This window comes from Rhopilema esculentum, chromosome 6 (genome assembly GCF_057945365.1).
Source record: "Rhopilema esculentum isolate cy_ngs chromosome 6, ASM5794536v1, whole genome shotgun sequence".
In the NCBI taxonomy this organism is placed as follows: domain Eukaryota; kingdom Metazoa; phylum Cnidaria; class Scyphozoa; order Rhizostomeae; family Rhizostomatidae; genus Rhopilema; species Rhopilema esculentum.
The window spans coordinates 951,164-972,950 of NC_142820.1; the positions used below are offsets into that span (position 1 = coordinate 951,164).

Sequence of the window (21,787 nt, forward strand, 5' to 3'; positions counted from 1 at the left end):
TTCCGTATTCCGCAGGGGGTGTAAGAATAGATTTGTCTATAGTCTGCCCTTTGTGCCTTTGTAAAGCGTTCTTTGCTCAATAGCTCGAAGCTATGCATAAATAAACAGGGCTCTACGATCCGGAAGCAGAGTGAACGGCTTTATCTTGGTATTACTTTGGAAATTGGAACTATAGAAGTGGCCAAGGCGTTCATCTTGCCTGCACAAGACCAAAGTGTTATGAAAAGACGGGCGGCATATCACAGGGCCTTGCGGTCTTGCTTTTGAGGCAGGTGGTCGGCGAAACGGTCAACAAACAACATGGGTCAACTTTGTTCTAAGCTATAACAATTCGCGCCAGTCTTTAGGAAAGAGTGTTCAAGACAATCGGGCACAGTATCACAAGTGAGAGACTAAAGCACCTTTGAATAAACTTTGAAGGCCAATATTTACATTTGGAATCTATTACCATACAAGAATATTAGTTGTTGATAATGGTTAGTCATTGCTCGGTGACTGAGAGTGCTTACGACAAAAACGAAGAGAGAGAAATTGAAAGAGTAGAATCTTTTGGATCCCGTTCAGAAGACAGAGACTCGTACTATTGCGTTGAGATGATCGAGAAAAATTCGCGAAGGAACAGCCAGGCAAGTGAATGCTCGACAGCAAGTCGCAGTGATGAGGAGGTCGAATTTGATGAAGAAGGGAACGCGAATACTGAATCAAGCTCTTCTAACAATGTCAAACAGAACAAACTTGTTAAGCCACCATACTCCTATATAGCACTCATTACTATGTCAATATTACATTCGCCTCAGAAAAAGCTGACATTGAGTGGGATATGCGAATTCATTATGCAAAGGTTTCCGTATTACCGTGAAAGGTTCCCAGCTTGGCAAAATTCGATAAGGCATAACTTATCGCTGAATGATTGTTTTGTAAAAATCCCCCGAGAACCAGGAAATCCGGGAAAAGGGCATTACTGGACCCTGGATCCAGCCAGTCAAGATATGTTCGACCACGGAAGTTTTTTAAGGAGAAGAAAACGTTTTAAAAGGCCTCGTTCTCCAGGAATTTCAAGCATGATGCATTGCTATGGGTATCACTCGAGAGCCCCGTGTGAATCGAGTCGTACCCCGATCCTACGTACAGATCTACCATTAGGGTACGATTCGCATTACCAAGTCTCCCACTCCTGGCCTCCGTATTACATGCCTGATCCAGGGTATCACCATCATAGCGTTCATTCAGAAACCAATGTAGCTCACCAGGAGCCACGCCAAATGTCCAAAAAATCTACTGACTTCTCCATTGATCGAATCATTGGCAACGACAAAAGTAGTAAGAAGGCTAGCAGTATCGAGGTATCGCGTAATGTGCACGACTCGCAGATATGCCACGTTAGCTGCACGCAGCAAAGGCATCTTTCATTGCCAATGAACCAGCATTGCACTGCAACGACGCTGCCTCATTCGCTGCCTTCTCACTCAGACAGTTATTGTGATTGCCATCGCCACCATGTATTTCCTCATGTATTGCCCCAACACTCACAAACACGGGACATAAGACTCTTTAGTCAAAGGAACTCATGTTCAAATACAAATCCTGTTTTACAAGCGAACCATTCACATACAATTTGTGACTGTCACTTAGACCGATTGTAAACGTTAATAGACTCTTCTAGATGTATATAATTAAGACATTAAGATGTCGTTAAATAGGACAGTGTATATTCCTCAGCTACCTTTAATGTTTGCTCAATATGTGCTCCTTTCCCTTAGGTTGTAAGTTTTTAAGTTGAGAGACTTGCTTGGTAATTGCTATGTTGTTGGTTCATTAAGCTCTTTTTGATGATTATCGACAAAGTTGTCGTTAAACTGGTTTATAGTTCGAAAGTGAATGTCTAGTGACATTTTCTAGTCCTGAAACACTGTCCCCGAGGTGATATATATCTTCATAAAGTTACTTAGAGTTTAGGTGTGATATCAAACATGATATGTATGTAAATAAGAAAGTACAAGCATTAAATGTTTACATCTACTGTTGCTTGCTAAATTCATCATCTTCAGATGAAGTTGACTCTCAGAATCATGTTTATTTTTTTATGTCAAACTGTCTTAAACTACAAGGCTCCTAAATTGTGAAATGGTCTAAAACTAAGATGAACAGGAATTGATTTGACGATGTTGCAGACAATGACTGACTGGTTTCTCGCATTTTCTACCTTTTACATCAATGCGTGCAATTGCCTGTCTTTAACAAGTAAGGTGTAGCAAGATTATTTGCTACAACATATGACGCAGTTATGTTTAAAATTTCTCTACATCTCAACAAACTTCACGCTAGTTGCAGCAAATGTTTTTGAGCCATGTTTTTCTTGGCTTAGTTAAATTTGCTACTTCATTTCAGGTCATTCTCTATAAATGTTTATAAGCCATATACTGTTCTTTTTATATTTCTTGTAGAAATGGCTACAAAGAAAGAAAGCTTTTGGTCAAAGAACTGAGTAAGTGAAAGAAATGTATTTTTGTTTTTTCAACATAATTTGTGTTTTGTCTGAAAATGCTGGTGCATTCTATCAATGGACGCCGTACGATTTAATTCGCATGAAAATGCATCTGCCGATAATGGTTAACTTAAACGTTTCATAAACGTAGTTGATACTGATTCTTCCTAGCTAGTTCTTATATTTACTCTATCTGCTCGAAATAACTCTTGTGCAAGATCTTTTTGGCACTGCCTTCTTTACAGAAAATGTTTAGTTGCAAAAAGTGAAACACTAGGAAGCGTTTGTCTTGACGCCTAATTTAGGATTTTAAACTCATCGTAATAAATTAGATACCTGGCTTGCGAACAAAGCTTGATGCTGAAATGAAAATTGATTTTACTAGTAACCTTCTGTTACTTTTCTGAAAAAAGGATCTCTTAATTTGATATTTACTGTTAGTTTAAAGTTTTGAAATCAATGAAATTCTTCATTCTTCTAAGTGAATTTGTATATTGTAAATCGATAAATCAAGCTTGCACAAATCTTCAGCTTGCACAAAAAGCTTCAAAATTTTAATGTTAACGCATGAATTTGGGAGCTGCAGTATATACTGCCATGCACAGAGAATAGTTTTAGAAAATTACGCATCGCGGAGTTACTCTTCTGTGGGACTATGCATTCATATGCCCATCTCTTTTACCAAACTTAGCACTCCCTTCGGTGTTATAACATAAGCGACGACAATAGCATTTCATCTCCTGCTTTTATTTATTTTAAGTTGCGTTAGAAACAAATTTATTTATTTGAACAGTTTCAAAGAGAGGGAGTTTTAAAAAGAGGGAGACATCTTCGTCTAAAGGCGACGCTTGCTGTGAGAAAATGTCGCCATTGGTATCTAAAGTAAAATCATGATTTACCAAGTGATGATTTTTGCCTGGTTCGGGATATCTAAAGGCTCCTGGCTTGACTATCTCGAAATTTTTGATAATAAATAGCAATTTTCTGCAGCTATTTTGGACGAAGACGTAGGGCCTGTCGAAAGCGTTTTTGATCAAGATCGCATCAATGGTTCAAGCATTAGATATACATGTCTGTATTGCATTTCTTTTAGGGCTTGACTTGCACAGCAATCATAAAGAAAGTATGGGATTCAATTTAACTTATGCCCATATGATTTCTGATGCCGAATATATTAAAGCTGAGTAAATTTCTTGTTTACCTTGTAGAAATTGAATTTCGTTGACATGATTGGTGATCATTTTAAAAAGGCTTAAAACGGCTTTAAAGTATGAACGATGTTAAGGTGGAAATTGTTGAATTCTTCATTACAAACTGCTACAGTTGCTAATGAATTTGAGAGAAACATTTGAACTCTCAATCGCAAACTGGTGCCTTTTTAAATGCTGGTATAAGAAGACTCATTGTCATTTGCAAATTACACGTACTTTCTTTATGGTTTAATTTGAAAAGAACGTTCACAACCTGCAAGTTGTTAGAGGCGACACTCAAAGTTAGTAATGAAAGTAAAAGATTTGTGAAGGAGATTTTCAGTGAAGGCATTCTCATCCAAAGAATACATATCACTCAGCAGGTTATTGTGCATATCCCACTGTATTTATTTATCAACGTCTAAATAAAGGGAAAACCTCTGCATAATATATTCACCAAACCTAAATAATAGGAATTACACTGGTTCATACCAGCCAGTGCTCATACAATCTGGCTTAAAGCACGCGTTAATGATATTGATGTGCCGTCGTTGTTTTAACAGTCAGAGAAATTAAGTGATGTCGCTAGTGACGCTGCTCCATGCAGCCGTACAATTAAATGTGCTGGGAAAATGTACGATTCCGAGTCTGGCTCTGACCAGAAGGACTTTCAGGGTAACAGACAATGGAATTACTTCAGATAGAAATGCACGACCTACACTCAAAACCGTACGCTGCAGGAGATTCTCTTTGCGGATTTAAACGCCGCGTATTCTCTACAAATACAATTGGTAAATAATTTGACCAGGTTTTGCGGGAAATTTAGACTTGAGTTGCAAGAAAACTTTTCCATACTGACTGAAAAATTAGCCTTTACCGAAAACCCGCCTCAACATTACTAAAAGCGATCATGCTTTTCTGGAGAATGAAACATTTATGGTGCAAGGTTCTTTAACTTTGGTTTGAACAAACATTTGTTCGGAAAACAATAACAGTACGAAATATCATTAACAGCTCATAACAGCCTACTTTGGAGTTAATCTGTTTGTCAGAAGCGCGAAGTATGTTCAGGGGCGGCAAATCAAAAGAGCTTTGGTATCTTCTTGAGAGAACTTTGCCCACCAAATATAATCTACTTAGACATCCGAAAATAATCGGGCAATTTTCATACCCAGTATACACAGCTTTCATAACTTTCTAATTACAGGTATTAAATCCCACTCACATCTCCATGCGCATGAACTTGCAATCAAAGATCCCTATGATTCCTATGGCAAATTACTTACTCGTAAATTTAGTATCAATGTCTCTCGGTCAACTATCTCTTAGGACAAATGACCTTTCGCCACTGCCTAATGGCCTGAATGAAAGACATGGCTATTAGCTGACATCAGACGCAAATCTCCGAATAATTCTTGTTCCTTTTGCAATAGTCTTGAATAGAGGAGAGTATTATCGAGGTACCTAGACAAATAAAACCCAATTCATAGTGCAATGCATACTTCAATTGAATACTTCTATCAAAAATTTTGGTTCAGTAATGCAATTTCTAAATTGAGTGCTCCTTACTTCTTAGCAATTATTTTATTTTTTTCTTCGTTTTTCTTCTAAATGAATCTAAGAGCAAGTAAATGGGGAGTTATAAAAATTTCAAACTACATTTAAAACGTGAATTAATAAAAAAGAATTGGTGATAAGTTCTAAATATCAACTTAATGAGCTTTGCCTTTTCAAATGAAATATTGATAGAGAAAAAACAAGTCAGATTTCATATTTTCCCATTTTTAGCAGTATGTTATCCTGAATAAGTAGTTCCTTATGCTTTTGACTTATGCACACTATTAAGCTCTTTTTTATAGATAAGCTCGTGATATATTACAACTTTTCATTCACCTGAATTAGCATTTAATTTTTCTGCAAATTTCAATTTTAGCTTGAAGCGCTACTTGATGCTAAGATCATTAAATGCGTCCAGATAAAATGGCAACCGTTTTAGTAGACTGAAATTGCCATTCACTCCAAAAGTCAATTTCTCCCAGATTTTCTGTTTAACATTGAATTTCTAGGCATACGCATTCCGCATTAGCGACCTCTTTGAATGATCCTTTTGTACTTCTATAGTATGTAACTTGTATACTTGACAATATTGGGTTGTCACAGAGCGACTGTAAATGGATTCACAAAACATGTTTTCCAATTTGAAAAAGAGATTGCTTTTAGTACCTAACCTTTTTTCGTTACGTAAACTGACTATTCTCTCCAGACGATTCATAAACTTTCAGCTTAGCTTTCTTTAGTAATGCTTCTTTAAAATCAGAATAACTTACGCAGAAAGAGCCGAACGATTGTGATTGAATTAGTTCTAGTAGGTAGACTTTTGGGTAACATCGCAGATCATATCACAACGTATCACAGTTGCGAAGTCATACAACATTATAATAAAACAATTATTCGAATATCAAAAACGTTTATTTCGACAAATTTTGTTTATTTTTTATTATGGATCTTGACAAACTCAGAGCTTCATGTCAATTTAGTTAATGTTGGTTTAATTGCAAGATTTATTTATCCCTTCTTTCGTGAGATTTCCGTTATTTTCATGCATGTTTTTTTGTTCTTTCTCTAAAAAAATTTCAGAAGACCTTTAAAAAACTCTCCTGACTATCAACGCATGTGTTTTTTTGCAGTTCTAGAGTTATTTCTTATGATACCCTTGATCGTTATAGGCTGTAATTATTGTTATTCTGATAAGTTGTTCAACGACCTTTTTGGTTAGCAAAAGGAAGAGCATAATCATGCTTAAATACTTGTATAGAATTGGAAATGTTGATATAAATTTATTTAAAAGCAGTAAAGATGCAATTGTCAGAAAACGTCATGGTTGTTGCTCTCACGCCGGTCGGTTTTATGAATTCAGTCTTTCAGATGGTATGTTGATTATTCGATGAGAAACATTTGCTGGTTATTGAAAGTGTGTGAAGGCGGAAGGTCCCATCTTCATCTTCTTTTAGAGGAAAAAAACAGCAAAAACAGCCTTTTATGAATTCACACAGCCATCTAGACCAGTTGGCGGTATTTTGTCAAGATAATGCTATCTGAATATTTGAGTAAGACTAAAGAGAAAAAGCTATACTAGATAATTTTCGTATTTCTTTCTTCCAATACTGCAGTTTAAATTTACTCAGGTAACCAAACTCTTTAACTAACGCAGGTAAATGATTTAGCAAGTAGAAATTATCAAGAGTCACATGTTGCATGTTTTCAAGCAGGTTCGACCATCTGATATGACTGTCTAGCTTTTGAAAATTGTTTCAATAGAATCATTTTGTTTAAAATAAAATTTGTTCCCTGCATCTAACAGCAAAAATGTGCGTGGGCATGACCGTTTTTCTGTTTCAAATGCTGTTTCATTTGGTTATGACATTTGGTTCTCTTTTACACTTTGACCTAAAAGCTTTACCAATCACGGTTGTCGGCTGTCATGATTAGAATTTCTTTTAATTTAGCTATCTTAAAACTTCAGTTGTATCGAAACGGTTAACTAGCAGCTTATACTCATAGAAATTTATCCCATCACGTGATTTTCTACATAGTACCTGATGACTTGCTCGATGAATCTGAAGCAGCAGACATTGAAACAAAAGTACCTTCTTGTTGAAAGAGGACCTCCCTTGTTAAAACATCGTCGAAATCCCGGACCTGTTAGTATTTGTACGGTCAACATTCATAAATACCTGGGCCTAAAAGGGTATTAACTGTCGTTTTTTACATCTGAACTGTCATTTTTGGGAAGATAACTCATAACTGAAGCAGACTGTTACACAAGGGACAATTATATACGCTGTAAACTGAGGAAAGAGGGTAGACCAACCCGCTGCTTAATCAATTATCGTGAATGGACAGAAGATCTGGAAGATTATTAACTGATGCTTTCTTAAATGCAACCAGAAATCATTCTAGTTTAAAGGATTTGGATTTCCAATCTCGCATTTCAAAAAAGCTTTCTTTTCGTTCTTCGTTAACTAAGATTAGGTTTGAGAAAACAGAAGTAAGTCTTGTAACTCGAACGTCGGAACAATAATACGAAGCTTCTTAATATCACCGCAGACAGTGGCAAAAATATAGGGTTTCTGTAGAATAAGAAGCATATAAGATTCAAGCTCACATGTCATTACGGTAGAACTAGATAATGTAATCTGGAATCAAACAATTATACAATGTTTACTCCTCCATGGTCAACAAACCTGTATTTTAAAATTTATATTTTCTTGAAGCAAGAATGCGCTTTGTATTCATGCAGTTTCTAATGGCAACAACTTATGGCTTTTCTGAAATATACCCCCAGGAAGGGTAAATGATAATAACTTCAAGTGGGGTAGTACTCACAATACTTAGCCAAGGAGACATTTGGTATGTTTTCATTACCTTGTATCTTAATGCTTTTTTCAAGTTTGATGTTCCATAAACAATTATTGACTCTCTCAGAGCCTTACTAATTTAAGCAAGATAGTGGGTTATGCAAGAGAATAATTCAATTTGCACATGCTAAACCCGTTACAGTATCCCTTTGTTGTCTTAATCGTTGGTTAGTGTTGGTATTTTTACCCTTCTGTCGCTCTTTAAACTGTAATCTCTTTTAAATGTATGATCCATTTACTTATGCATTGCAACATGTAATACGATAGGCGTGCCTGCTCATTTACTTGCACATTGATCTAGAACGTAAGTAACTAAAAAGCTGCCGCCATTTTTTGAATATGTTTGACACTGTAAGTGAAACAATGTAACAGTGACACAAACTTACAGTTACATAGTTTTAATGCGATCAAAATTCTTAGAATGGTCATACCTGGCTTGGTACATTTTTAAGACAAATTGAAGATCAATTATGTAACCTCATTGTATAGCATTCTGCGGTTAATTATTGCTATATTGTCTCTCCAATCTGCAAAGTGGTTCCTTTTGTGGTCTCAAATCTATGTTAATAGAGAAAGTAAAATATACGATGATCTTTACAAATTGCCTTTCGTGGTGGACATTACCAATGGCACACCTATAATAAAGATTAAAGATGTGGTGTTGCTAGTAACTCTACTAACATTTGTTTTGTGGACTTTTTTATGCTAACGATGCTTTTTAGATAACAAAGACCCCCATTAAAGCTGGAATTTAAGTGGAGAAAAATGAAATTGATTAAATATTTAGCACGAATTTAAAAACAGCCGTAAAGTAAATTTTGGGCCTATTTCAAATGAAAATTTTCACAATGAAATCAAGTCATTCAAAATTTCAAATTGGGCCTATACAGACATGTTACTTTTAAACTTTTTGGATCAGCTTTTGTTCAGTTTTATTGCCTTGGCCATTATGCCACAAGAGACATCAAAGCCTGTCTCTCAAGAGATTTGTTCAACATGTAACATGGTTGGGATGTATGGAGAGGGTTCATTAAGGATAATCTAATGACGTCTTATACAGACTCAATCAGAAAAGAAAGAAAACTGCCAAGCTCATTTTAAAAGAAATCCCTAACAAATTGCTGTTTGGTGTTTCTGTTCTGCTTTATGACAGTTACTCCTATTTGAGCATCTACTGTAGTTCCCTGTTTCTGGTCACAAAAATGAAAGAAATGAAGTTATATTCGTTAGAGCGAGGTCTCTCAGCATCGTAGCTTGGTTTTAAATTCACAAGTATAGACCATGAAGCCTAGGCTTCTAAGCTGTCTTGCAGGCATAGACCATGCTGCACTGCGAGAAATATTATTGAAATTTGCATATCAAATAATTGTACAGAAAAGTATTTCAGCTTTGGTGTCCTTATCAGCTCATTTTACCTTAAATTTATTAAAGAAAAATGCTATAAACACTTAAGATATAACAAGCGGATGAGGCTCCACAGTATTCCCCAAATTATCAACCTAAAATTGAATAAGAGCGATTAAAGATTCAATTAACCACACCAGTCTTGAAACGTAATGAAATCGGTTTACTTTCTGTGGCCAGTTTGATTGGCAATTCACCATAAAGCATTGTGTGACATCTAAACGTCTGCTTGCGAGACTGATAAACAAGCAGTTATTCAAATTGAGAAGGTAATAATTTCTACTTCGTTCATTCAACGACAAAACATTGGAATTATCCGTTATTATGGCAATGATTTGCTACGTTTGCTTAAGGGTATATAACTTATTTTGGTCAGTTTCGCAAAAACTGCCACATCTCTTTGCCAAGATTTTGTCATAAAATATTAATTTGCACAATAACCACAATGAAAGGAAGCAATTGATCATAATTCGGCACTAACATAACATCGTATGGGCGACTGAATCGGTCCTTTTCTTGTTCTTGTAAAAGATCACCCAAAAATAGAAAAACGCCTGCGCATGTCTCAGTCAGGTTGCGGCAGCTTCTCTAAATTTTCATAGCACTGCCCACAAAACCGTGTGTTTATGTTGAAAACCATTGACAACGACCAGCAATAATATCTGGTCGTCTGAACATAGGTATAGAAGACACAGGGGCACATGGGCTGCAACTCCCCAAAACAGGCAAAATTTATCGAATCTCAGGCCTATTCGAGCAATTTTATCTCGATAAAGCAACACAGTTAATTCGAGCCACCTTCCACCATCTTTCCAGAGATGACATTGCCTGGATTTGCTGCAAAATGTGAAGCTCACTATTTCTCGCGCTCTGATGTTTTTCTAAAGTAATTAACCAGAGGTGACACCAGAAATTCTTAACGAAGGGGCTGACTAAAATGAAGTTTACTGCTATTTTCCAAGGGAGGCTAGCTCTGGCTTCCTATGGAAACACCACTATGACAAACATTGCTTGAAGGGAGAGGACTGCCTTAATTTGAAAGGTAGCCTGTGTACCTATTTAGTAAAAGGCGTTAGTTTGAATGCTGACACTCTCATTTTTCCTCTCATTCTTTGTTTCTCAAAAAATTGAGATAAAACAATGTCGAAAATATCGGCGGTTTTAACACGAAATTAAACCTTATATCATAATTGGATGAAGAATTGTCTTTGATCGTTATCTTTGACGATGGTTAGATTGCTATTCTAGAGGCTTTCCGGTTGCCAAGCTGTACTTTTCACAAGTTATACCAACAAGTGATAAAGACTTCACCAGTATAATACAGCTTGCTGGCAAAGGTGTTTTGGTTGGCTTGAATTTTCCTTAAAGACCAACAGCAGCAGCACCATTAGAAGACCAAAATTTTATAGATTTTTTTTAAAATCATCTTGTGATGACCCTTTTTTCTCCAGTCTGCAACCAATAGCTGGGGGCTCTCACCAGAAAAGTTTTGATAAAAAGAAACGCGTTCCTCCTTAACTTAAGACACGTATACTTATTCGCGGAATATATGTGACCCTTTTGAACGAATAATTTTATGCCTTGATGGTCCTAAAAAAAATTAGGCTACAGCTGCTTTCTCTACGGGTTGATCTTTTCAATGCCAAAATAGAGTGAAAGAGTCGCCACAACTGTAAATGCAAGAGTGGAGGTCGAATGCAGATGGTGATCAGGCAAGAGGAAATAAAAATTTTCAGTCATTCCAAAGAGCAAGTATGTAGTGGCAAGACGAATGCAAACTTGCAAATTGTTTTTTAGTAACTTTATTTGGCAAGGACAATTGTATAAAAAAACAACAGCCTTTTGTATAGCAATGAACTAATTTAAGTCGAGTTATCCAATCAAAGTTTGATTGCGTAACAAATTCAAATAATTTTGCAATGAACCAATGAACTGGAAGAGATGTCTCAGAAATCATAGGCTCGTCATAGACAACTTTTAAAGAAATTTCAAAATGAAAAAAACTTATTTTCCAAAAGAGGAATATGTATTTCATGCAAATTAAAGCACGTAGGTCAATAGCTCCTTCAAAGAAGTTGAAAGTTTTTCCCCGCCAAAGAACAACGCCATTGAGAGGTTACCCTCAGTCTTTGATAGCCGTCGTTATAGGAACATGCTTTGTTTACTCCAATGACTGCATCCTTGTCATTCGGCTCTGTTAAATTGAAATCGTCGCAAATCAAATGGAATTTTGCGTTTTACCAAAGATAAATCCTTCAAGGCCTATTGCTTAACTATGGATTTACGTGCAGTCTCGTGTTCCTTGAAAAGTCGCAATGTTTCAAATTAATTCTCTTGGAAACGCAGTTGTCAAACGCATTTAGCAATAAGCATTTCCCGAAAAGTTTTGCAGAATAAACAAACTTCACGAGGATAAATCATGATCATAATGTAACTTAGTTAACTGAATCACATAACGGCTCGAATTTTTTGAGGAAGATACTGAAACTTTAGATGACAATGTATTTTTGATAGTTGGAAAACAGATTGAATTTCATTGACATTATTGGTAATTTAAGATTGACTGCACAGTGATGATTGGTGGCCTCTTATCAATGTTGGCAGTAGTCTCGATTGGCTGTTGTTGGTACGAGGCATGCAAGGCGTAGATAGTTTCCGTGTAACTGTAACAAGTCTTTCATTCAAAATCCAAAGTCAATTGAAAGCCGGTAAAGAGAAAGACTAAATGCTTGCTGTCTCAATAAAAATTTATTATTAGAAACTTAAATGTTTGTCGAAATGAAACGAAATGAAGAAAGTGAAAAGTAAGTTTTCAAGATCCAAACTGTGAACCTTTTCATTGATAGATCTTCAAAGTCGGTGTATGGGTTGAAAGAAAGTTAAATAAAGTTCGAAACTAGAGCTTTGTTGAACCCAAAACTGAGATTCGAAATCTTAGAAATAGTTTTCGCCGGTAGTTTTTGCTTTATTATTCAAGACTTTCACCTGAAGCCTAAGGCACTGAAAATGAGCAATTTCATTTTTAAAGTAATAATTCAAGGATTTTTAAAGAAATGATTAAATAGAATGATGAATGATGATATGTAACAGTAAATGATAAAGGACCTTCTTTGGATCTTCTTTTTCCACACATCAAAGCATTATTTGTATAATTTTGTAATTCAATTTCAAAGCTACAACTTATCGCAATTTATTGCAACATACATTTCTTAAAAATCGTTACTTGCAGACGATGATATGATTGGATTAATCTGTCTTTTGGTAATTAGTTTTTACAATATTCCATTCGTTTTCATGATAGTAATAGCCAAACATCTGGCTTGATGACATTTGTTTTGAGCGAAAAGCAAGTAAAAAGTCTGATACATCACTGCAGAGAACTTGCCATAGTTGAAGTTGACAATTCTCTCCTATCTCTTCATTATCCCCAAACATATTTATGTTTCTCATGACCATAATTTTGTTTGATATGAAGCAACCTATTAGAAAAACAAACATAGTGATAATGCTTCTTTGATATTACCATGAAAGGACGGTTATTGTACATTGTCACTTAAGCTATAATAACAAAGTGTTATGCCGTTGAATACACACACAGGGTGGGGATGTTCTCCGTTGATTTTCGGTTTCACACAAGCCGTAGAAATGCAGGGTGGATTAAGCCTGGACTTGCTCGCAAGTGCTTATGTTGTGAAGGCAGACTATCCAACGAAGTGCTATTATCAGACACGGTTTTCCCAGCCTATATTCATGTGAATAACACGGAGCCAATGTAGCTAAAATGGGATTAAAGGACGCTTAGATGGATCGTCGATGGACGAAATGTCCATACACTGGCTATCTGTTACATTGCAGATGATTGTTTGAGTTTACAAATGTTAACGCGCTCGAGTCTAAGCGGGATCATGGTTTCCGTTAGGATAATCCACCATGTATCAGTAGGTAGGATCTTCAGTAAACATTTGTCCATATCACTTCGTCAACGATTCTTTGTTTGCAATCAAAAAGTCAACGTACTTTAGATAGAGTCACCAGCAAACTGACACCTTTGCCTCAATGAATACATGAATAGTCTTTATTTTGAGAAGATTAATAGTCGACGGCTTTATGCCTAATGTCTTTTTAATGAGGGTCGATTTAAAAGCCTATGTGGACAGACATGAGAGCGCCTCAATAAAATCATGTAATTGTAGATGTTTTATTAGATATGTTTTTCGATTTCAAGTCTCCCTCCAGCTGGTAGAATTTGTGGTTGCGCAATGGTCGTATAAAGCATTTGTGAATGGACACAACAGTGTTACGACACCTTGGACATTTTGCAACGAGGAATAGATCGTTTTTGCCGCTTTTCTCAATAAGGCTCTTGGGTAATAATTTTTTTTGAACAAACGATAGAATTTTAAAATGGCAAGTATTCGCATCCAGGGCACTTTGAGCATATTTTCAAGAACGTAGTACTATAGGTTACCTGTTGCACTTGCACGGGGTAATAGGTACATTGGTACTAGAGTTACTTTGGCTTGCATAGCAGAGAGAGATAAAGAGGATAAGCTTTTGTTTTTATTTCATCCTTGGCCAAGTCCTCCATGAAATTTCATCAATTTAGGCTAAGTTTTCGATTTTGCTCGATATCTGAAGAACATCATAAGAAGACTTACACTCCTTATACGTAATGTGGGACATGAGTTCTTTAAACGTGGAGCTTAAATACTTAAATAATTGTCTTGCTATTTTTTCTCTTATAGGTTTCTAAACTCTGGCAAATCAATGAAACCACTGAATTATGCTGATTCATTTTCCGTTTTTCAAAGATCGTCAAGTGCTTTGTCAAGCTTTGTCTAAAAGAAGTGGCAAAAGGTAATGTTGAATTCCGCATCATTTATTGATGCCCATGTAAGTACGCCACGGCAAATTGGACGAACATTAGGCCCAGTCAAAGGATCCGAAGACCAAAGCAGATTAATGTCGCACAGTCCAGGGTTGTGGCAACTGACAGAAGGTCACCATAATATTTATGCGTGAAATATAAGCGCGAAATTAACTATGCCAGCAAAAGGTTATCACTTGATTCAGCAACGCCACCTTTCAACTTTCTCTTCAGCTTAATCGGCTGTCAGGCTATATCTCTGTATATACAAGAGCCCCTTTGTCCGAATATGTTATCTGAGACCGAAGGTCCATGCAACTTTCTTCTCAACTACTGATTTCAAAAAAGGACTGGATAGAGCGTTCTAGTCATGGTTCTACTGTCCCCGCATAACACATTCAGGAAGCCTGCGTCGAGCCTTCATACTTGGACACAAATCTGAGAGTCTTAAAACATTGCATCTACATGCGCAACAGAGGTACACAGTGCTGCAATTTTACTGTACAAAGCATAGGGAGTTCTAGTTTGAGATCGATCAGACAGAAATGTCAGCTAGAGAACTAAGGGCGAAGATTTTGAAATCAAGATCAAGGTTTTATGTGCTATTGACCTCGAAAGCTGACCTTTTTCGGGAATCTAATCAATCATTTTCTTCAAATTAAAGCAAAAGAAAGCAAAACCAAAACATAATGCTGGGACAATGATATTGGCCCTATCCTAAGCAGTTCAACGAGGTCTCAACATGGGCGTGCGAGTTGGAATCAATTCTAGATGACAGCCAATCAATTCTAGATAATTCATAAGTATCTAGTGACAGAAGAAGCTCGATCCAGTCAGAACAGCAACAACAAAGAATTAAATGCTTTGGCAGATGAATTTTGCAAACTGTTAAGAAATGTTCCGGAAGATTGGAAACGATTCCGTTCTAGCTAAACTAATTCGTCTGAAGATGTCTTTGAAAGAGAAAGCTAATCATTTAGATAAGCTAATCAAATTGAAATACTGCCAGACAATTAGATTTATGAATATGTTTGTAATCTTTTGATAATTGTAATCAATCACACCATAAGCCCCACAGCAGCCCCATCATAGTAGTGAATTTCATCAACATCACATCAATATCCCACTAATTATCAATCAAAGAATTCGCAATAATCGTTGCCATCACATCCGCTCATAATTATCATAATTAGATCTGTATGAGGTCATTTCACATTCGACAAGGAGAAGGACAGATAACCCACTGTTCAACGTGCTCGTTGCATATGCAATAGTTGTCATTGTCATTTTGACAAGAAAGTGCCCTTCTTAATATGACTAAGGAAAGGACATCTGTATACGTAAAGGGAATATTTGATGTTCCGCTAATCGCTTTTTTCAAACAATAGCTTGTCGGTGTGCGTCTGTAACATGGACATTAATTCGATCCATACGCATGACATTTTTCAGTGAAGCAGTCTATAACATAGGCGGTAGCAGCGATATGTTTGTGTTATAACTGGATCTAACAGAGAATCGCTAGCGCTTTGTTCAAAGTGTTTTAGTAAGATACTCTTTCCTACTGCTTTAACAATTGGAAGATTACTTCTCCAGCTGGGCTATATCTTTTCATCGTGTTATACTTCTTTTTGCTGATCAAACCGACCCAGTTACTAAACCATTGCAAGTAATCTCTACTTTGGACTCCGCTAGAATAATAGTCCGAGTGATAGAGTTATTAGTGATCACTTTTTCTTTCTAATTGCCGACCATTGCTAGCATAGAAGTTTGTTGTTTAAAATGTCATGATGTTTCGATTTCGGGGATTAAAAAACGTAAACATGTAGCATTCATAAATTTGATGAAATGACAAAACTGAAGGCATAACTTTAAGCGACATGGCAATCACTTGCTTTCCATAATGTAGTTTGAAATAAGATATAAGTTTAAACACACTTTCATCTCCGTGAAAAAACAAAACTAAAGACACATTAAACTCTGTGAACGAAAGACATTTTTTTCTGCTACCTAGTAGCACTCACTGGGTTGATGCCACACACTCTCTCAGTAATTTTTGGATAGTCAACTAACATTTAGGTGATGCCAAGAACTGCTTTGCTTTACTTGAAATGGATCATTAGATAGTTAAGCATAGTATCACTGTTGAGAGTGCTCGTCACACTCTCCTTCCTATATTGTTTCCGTTTTTTTCGTCCTCAACGTTCCCAAAGTACTAGATTGTCCTTTTGAAAACCTCTATTTTGTCTTATTTTGAACACTACTTGTATTAAATTTACTAGACTGTATATTTGGTTCTTTTCCACCATGAAGACAGCGAAGCCATTTGAAAGATTGCGTTGCTCTATTCCTTTGAATAAACATTTTGTCATAAACAGCAATGGCCTAAGACATAATCCAACATATTCAATAAAGACATCGACCTAGATGCCATTTGCTTTCAAATTGATTTTGAAGTTTAAACAACTAGGGCAGCCAGCTTCAATCCAAAAAAGGCTATCAAGCCAGTGTTGGCAATGTGCATTCTTCTGGCCGAAGCAAAGCAAAAACTGCCTTTTGCAGAATGTGACATAAGCATTGCTATTTTCAAGACTCGTGGAAGGTATGAAGTAAATCCTATTCTATATTGGTGAAAAAAAGACGCGTTATTCAACTGTGAAATGTGGAAAGGAATCTGTTTATATCAAGGAAAGTGTGACAACTCTAATTTTAACCTCATTAGACAAAGACGCAGGGGTGGTCGTGGGTAATGACTCTAAGGATGGGGGGGGGGCACAGCATGCAAATTTTCCGAAAACAGGTTCAAGATAAAATCATGACGTCATCAAGCGCATGCGCAGTTTTTTAAATGCAGAAAGACATGGCAAACAATATGTATCTTTTGCAGCATGACTTTTACTGATTTCAATAAGTCGGTCAGAGAAAAGTGAGCATCCGTATTCGAATATTGGATAATCATAATCATCAATAATCAGTATCTGTGATTAACAGTAAAACTCGCCGCAAAAGGACTAATAATTCACATCCTAAGAAATAGACAATTTTCAGTGCATGAGAAGTCTTTTTAGCAGCTTGTGTCAGTGAAACGTGCCCCCCTGCCCCCCCCAGCCACGACGCCCTTGCGAAGGTTAAACTGGTTGGATGTGCTATCAGGTCCCTGGAATCAAAATGGTGGAATACCGAGACAGTCCGGAATAATATGATTAAGGGAACCTAGAATTGCAACTCGGAAACCCCGCCCGTCCTCAGTTTATCTCAGGTCATCTGGCAGCTCTTCGTTGTTCTAGGGTTTATGAGATTCAACTTAGCAATTATAAGACTCGGTCGCTTGTACTTTTGAGATTTAGAAGATAAGTAAAGTGACATCGAGCCCATCGCACACGCAGCAGAGGGCCTCCTAATGTAATAATGCAAGCAACCAAAGGTGACTTTCATTTGAATTCTCAGAAATTGGATCAAAACGATCTTCTTAAAGTTTCGCAGGATAATTTTGTTAGGCCCCCAAGTGGCCAATCGGTGCCGAAAGCGCAGCTAAGAGAATGACATCATGATTTGAAGGGCTTAGAATTGATCCGTTAATCAAAGAAAAAGATAAAGGGATGTGTTTCGTTTTGTTAATTGCTGTTTTATTCCGCAATTTAATCGCTGCACTAAGATATTGGTTAATTCGCTAGCAAGATTATGTTTAGGATATTTCCGAATGCAACTGGCCTATATTCAATACGAAGCATTGTCGATTGAGGAAATTGGAATAACAATTATACATAAACACTCAGATCGCACAGTTTCGTTCTTTTTTATCAAAAGAATAGAAAAAATAATTAACAGCACGATGTCATCTTATTCCTTTGCAGATTTAAGCAGGGCTCTGAAATCCTCGTCATTAAATTCGTTTAATTTTAGCCGGCTTAATTTATTGTTTTCGTTAGCTGTTACATTGAGAGGTAATGGCAGCCACCATTACATGCTTTCTATTGATTTCAAAAGCACAGAGTGTGCAGATAAGCCTCTTGCCCAGCTATAGGCCTATCGTTCGACAGAACCTATTTCAATTCCTCAATTAAGTATGTTTGTTTACGCTCTATAGTTAATTTTTTTGCATATATTTTGCTACAGTGACATTCCTACTTCCAGTTATCTGATTACTAATATCTGATTGATTGCGCATGACAATTAATTATCTAATTCATAAATTGTTCGGTAACATAGGAAATTCAATTTTATTTTTTTATCATTCCCTTATTAGATCGTTGCTGAATTAATGGAGTGTAATTCTTTGATAAAACTTTTCAAAGCATTTTATCTTTGTGTTGACATTTAATGAGCATTAAGAAGCATGAAGAATATTTTGATATTTCCTCATTAAGAACGAGAGTGGTATTCATGGACCTTAAAAGGCTACGGTATATACACCTTGAAAACATCATGCATGAAAAGATCATTATACAGACCATTTCTTATGTATGATGCATGAAAAGATCTTAAAAAGAACTTCTTTGTCCCCAGAAATGCTCAATCGTCTAGAGGAATGAGGAAAATACTATCTTAACCTAATTTTCTTGAAGCATGAATAAAATCAAAATTACTGATCACGTACTGATCAAATCAAATGATTCTGAGCTGCATTGATTGATTCTCAAACGGAAACTTTCTTGCAAATTAGGAAATTGTTCCAAGCTATGCAATCCTTTCCCCAACTGTTCACATCTTCAAGCAAGCGGTTAATTCCAGAAAGGCTAAGCAGAGAGGGAGGTATTGACTATATTGCATCGCTGCTGGCTGTTACTTTTCAGCATGCACAGATTCTCCTTGCATATTTGGCATACTGTATAAACGTTGATTGTTCACATGGCATTAAGACTTTAAACTAGGCACGTATACACTGCATCATAAACAGTTATTTGGTTTGAGGTATTTAGGTTGCTCACCATACAAAGATGAGAGCATTTCTGGCAGGCTCAGGGAAAGGGATACATGGACAGCAATAGTTACAACTCAGCTACTTGAGAAATCTTACTAATCAAAAGTACAGTTCAAGGTGGCCTAGTATGGCTTCTGATGCCTCGTTTTATTGATATTGAGTCACCGAGTTTAGTTTCTATAAAGTACTTTGTCTGTTTCGGCTCATGGTGTCTGCAAAGGAAAGCTTCATACATGTCGCTGTCTTTTCATCATCAAGGCATTATATAGTAGTTCAAAATATGATTAGGTCTAAATTTATACAACTGGTGTCACAAAATGGTTTGTTGGCCCCCAAGCGAGATTGTTGTCCTTTTGCATATTTAATGCTATAGACGAAAGGATTTCTAAAGATCCAGGGGGTTAAGTATATGTACTTTGGCTTGAATTAACTTCTAATACCGAAAGAAAGTTAAAACAGCAAGCTAACTAATCTTGATAGGAGGTTATTAATGCTAGCACAGAAGGGAGGCAACCAGGCCAGGAATTATTCAAACCCATATTGATGTCCAGTTTATGCTTTGCAGAATCTTTGTAAATTATCAAAAATTTTGTTAGTGGTAAATCGAGCATTTGATTTTGGTTTCAATTGACAACGACAACAAAACTACAAAAACATTTATGAGTTTTGGTTCCAGATTTTGGTAGAAAAATATTTTTCCATCTTTCTATGATACAAGGTCCTCAAAAAGCCTTAATAGAAACGATATGATTGTCCTTTTCTTGAAGCTATGACACAGTATTATTTGCAATCAAAAATCAAAATTTTTACGAATTACGATTACTACACTGATACCTATCATGACTGCAGTTCTTCCTGAGGGTAAGGCAATCCAAACATTTATTTGAAAGTTCAGTCAATATCCATATATACGAGGCAACTTGCAATATCCATAAAATTGCTTTGCTTTGTAAAAGAAATGACCTGTTTATGAACATTAGGAATATCTTCTTTGAAAGAATCGGATGTCAGAAAAATTTTAAATTTGCATCTGATTTGTAAGTGTCATGTTCTTCTTCAAGATGTGATTTTGAAATATTTGTAAACAAAAAATGTCACATTATATGGTAAATAGATCCTGCAGACTCATTGCAAATATTTTACATGAAAGACTGCTGTCTTTGTTGAGCAGAGTTAACTAGCTCTTCATGTTCGAAAATCGTGATCAAACGTAAAAAAACCTACAAAAAATTATAGATCAAAGTCCCTTATAAAAACAAGATTATTGCTGTACCTAGGTAGGTACGTACAGCTGCATAGAATCAAGCCTATAAAATCACCTTCGGCTACGGTACACCCGCAATGGAAGCGGAACTTTAAGCCGGGTCTCTCTAAAAGAACAATGCCTCAACATGTTCAAGCTAAACCCTGATCATTTCTATAGCCAAAAGAATCTATTTCAGATGTCCACTGTGAGATAAGACGGTCACTTGCTAAGGTGGCGCCTGCTTTGGGAGCAAATTCCTTATAGATCGATGAGGTTAAAAACTGCTTGTGTAGCAAAAAGGGTTCTAAGAACACTTTTGAGATGGATGGCTGTGTCCGGAAAATTAGATTCAAATCCTCCCTTCAAGGCTTTCGACAGATCTCTCTGAATGAAGACGGCCCTTTTATGACAACAGTTTATTCATACTCATTTTTGTGGTTAAATTGCCATATATTTTTTAATGCGAATGTGCTTAGTAGGCACAGCCATTCCAAAAGATTTGATCTCTTTGGATCATCAGCTGTAAAACTGACTGTGGCATGATAAAGAGGCCGTCAAAGCACAAAGGCTATCAATTTTTTGAACCAAGTTCTCCATTAAAGTCTCACAGATTCAGACTTCTATACGTATCTGTTGTTTGGGATGTTGGAATTTATCTCTGCGCTGGCGACATAATTAGTTAGAGTTAATTATATATGTATTGAGATTGAGTTGTGGCAGCTCGTGGTAGTAGAATTTAGAGGTTTAATTTAAGAAGATAGCGTTGATTAAGGAGATAACGTTGATTTTTCTTTCTTTTCTTTGGAACATTCTACAACCGTGGGGATTGGAATTAGGAACAGATCATAGCAGTGGAAAATGTTAGTTAAACATACTGGAAATTTGTGTCATTAGACTTTTTTGTACTTCCGAAATCCATAAAAAGGTTTCTGAGGTCACTACTAATAGCTACACTCCATCTTTTATGAGTATAGAGTACAGGACAGGAATCGATCAGAACGTTGTATGGAGCACAGGGCAAAAATTAATCAGAGATCTGTTATTGGATCCCAAAGAGACTCTTGAACCCTCTTGAACCCTCTTGAACCCTCTTGAACCCTCTTGAACCCTCTTGAACCCTCTTGAACCCTCTTGAACCCTCTTGACCCCTCTTGAACCCTCTTGAACCCCCATCAAACACCTTTAAACTTTATTAACTTTCAAAGGTTCAATTGGACAGTCAGAACAGTTTAACTTTCATTGGTTCTACATTGAGTTTA

General features: G+C 36.4%; 1 protein-coding gene across 1 annotated transcript; it reads left to right on the forward strand.

The window, feature by feature from the left end:
• The first annotated feature begins 4 nt into the window (after positions 1 to 4).
• Positions 5 to 2,067, forward strand: LOC135685973 (uncharacterized). Its single transcript, XM_065202098.2, has one exon. The coding sequence runs from the start codon at positions 474 to 476 to the stop codon at positions 1,641 to 1,643; it is 1,170 nt and encodes a 389-aa protein (XP_065058170.2). The 5' UTR covers positions 5 to 473; the 3' UTR covers positions 1,644 to 2,067.
• The last annotated feature ends 19,720 nt before the right edge of the window (positions 2,068 to 21,787 follow it).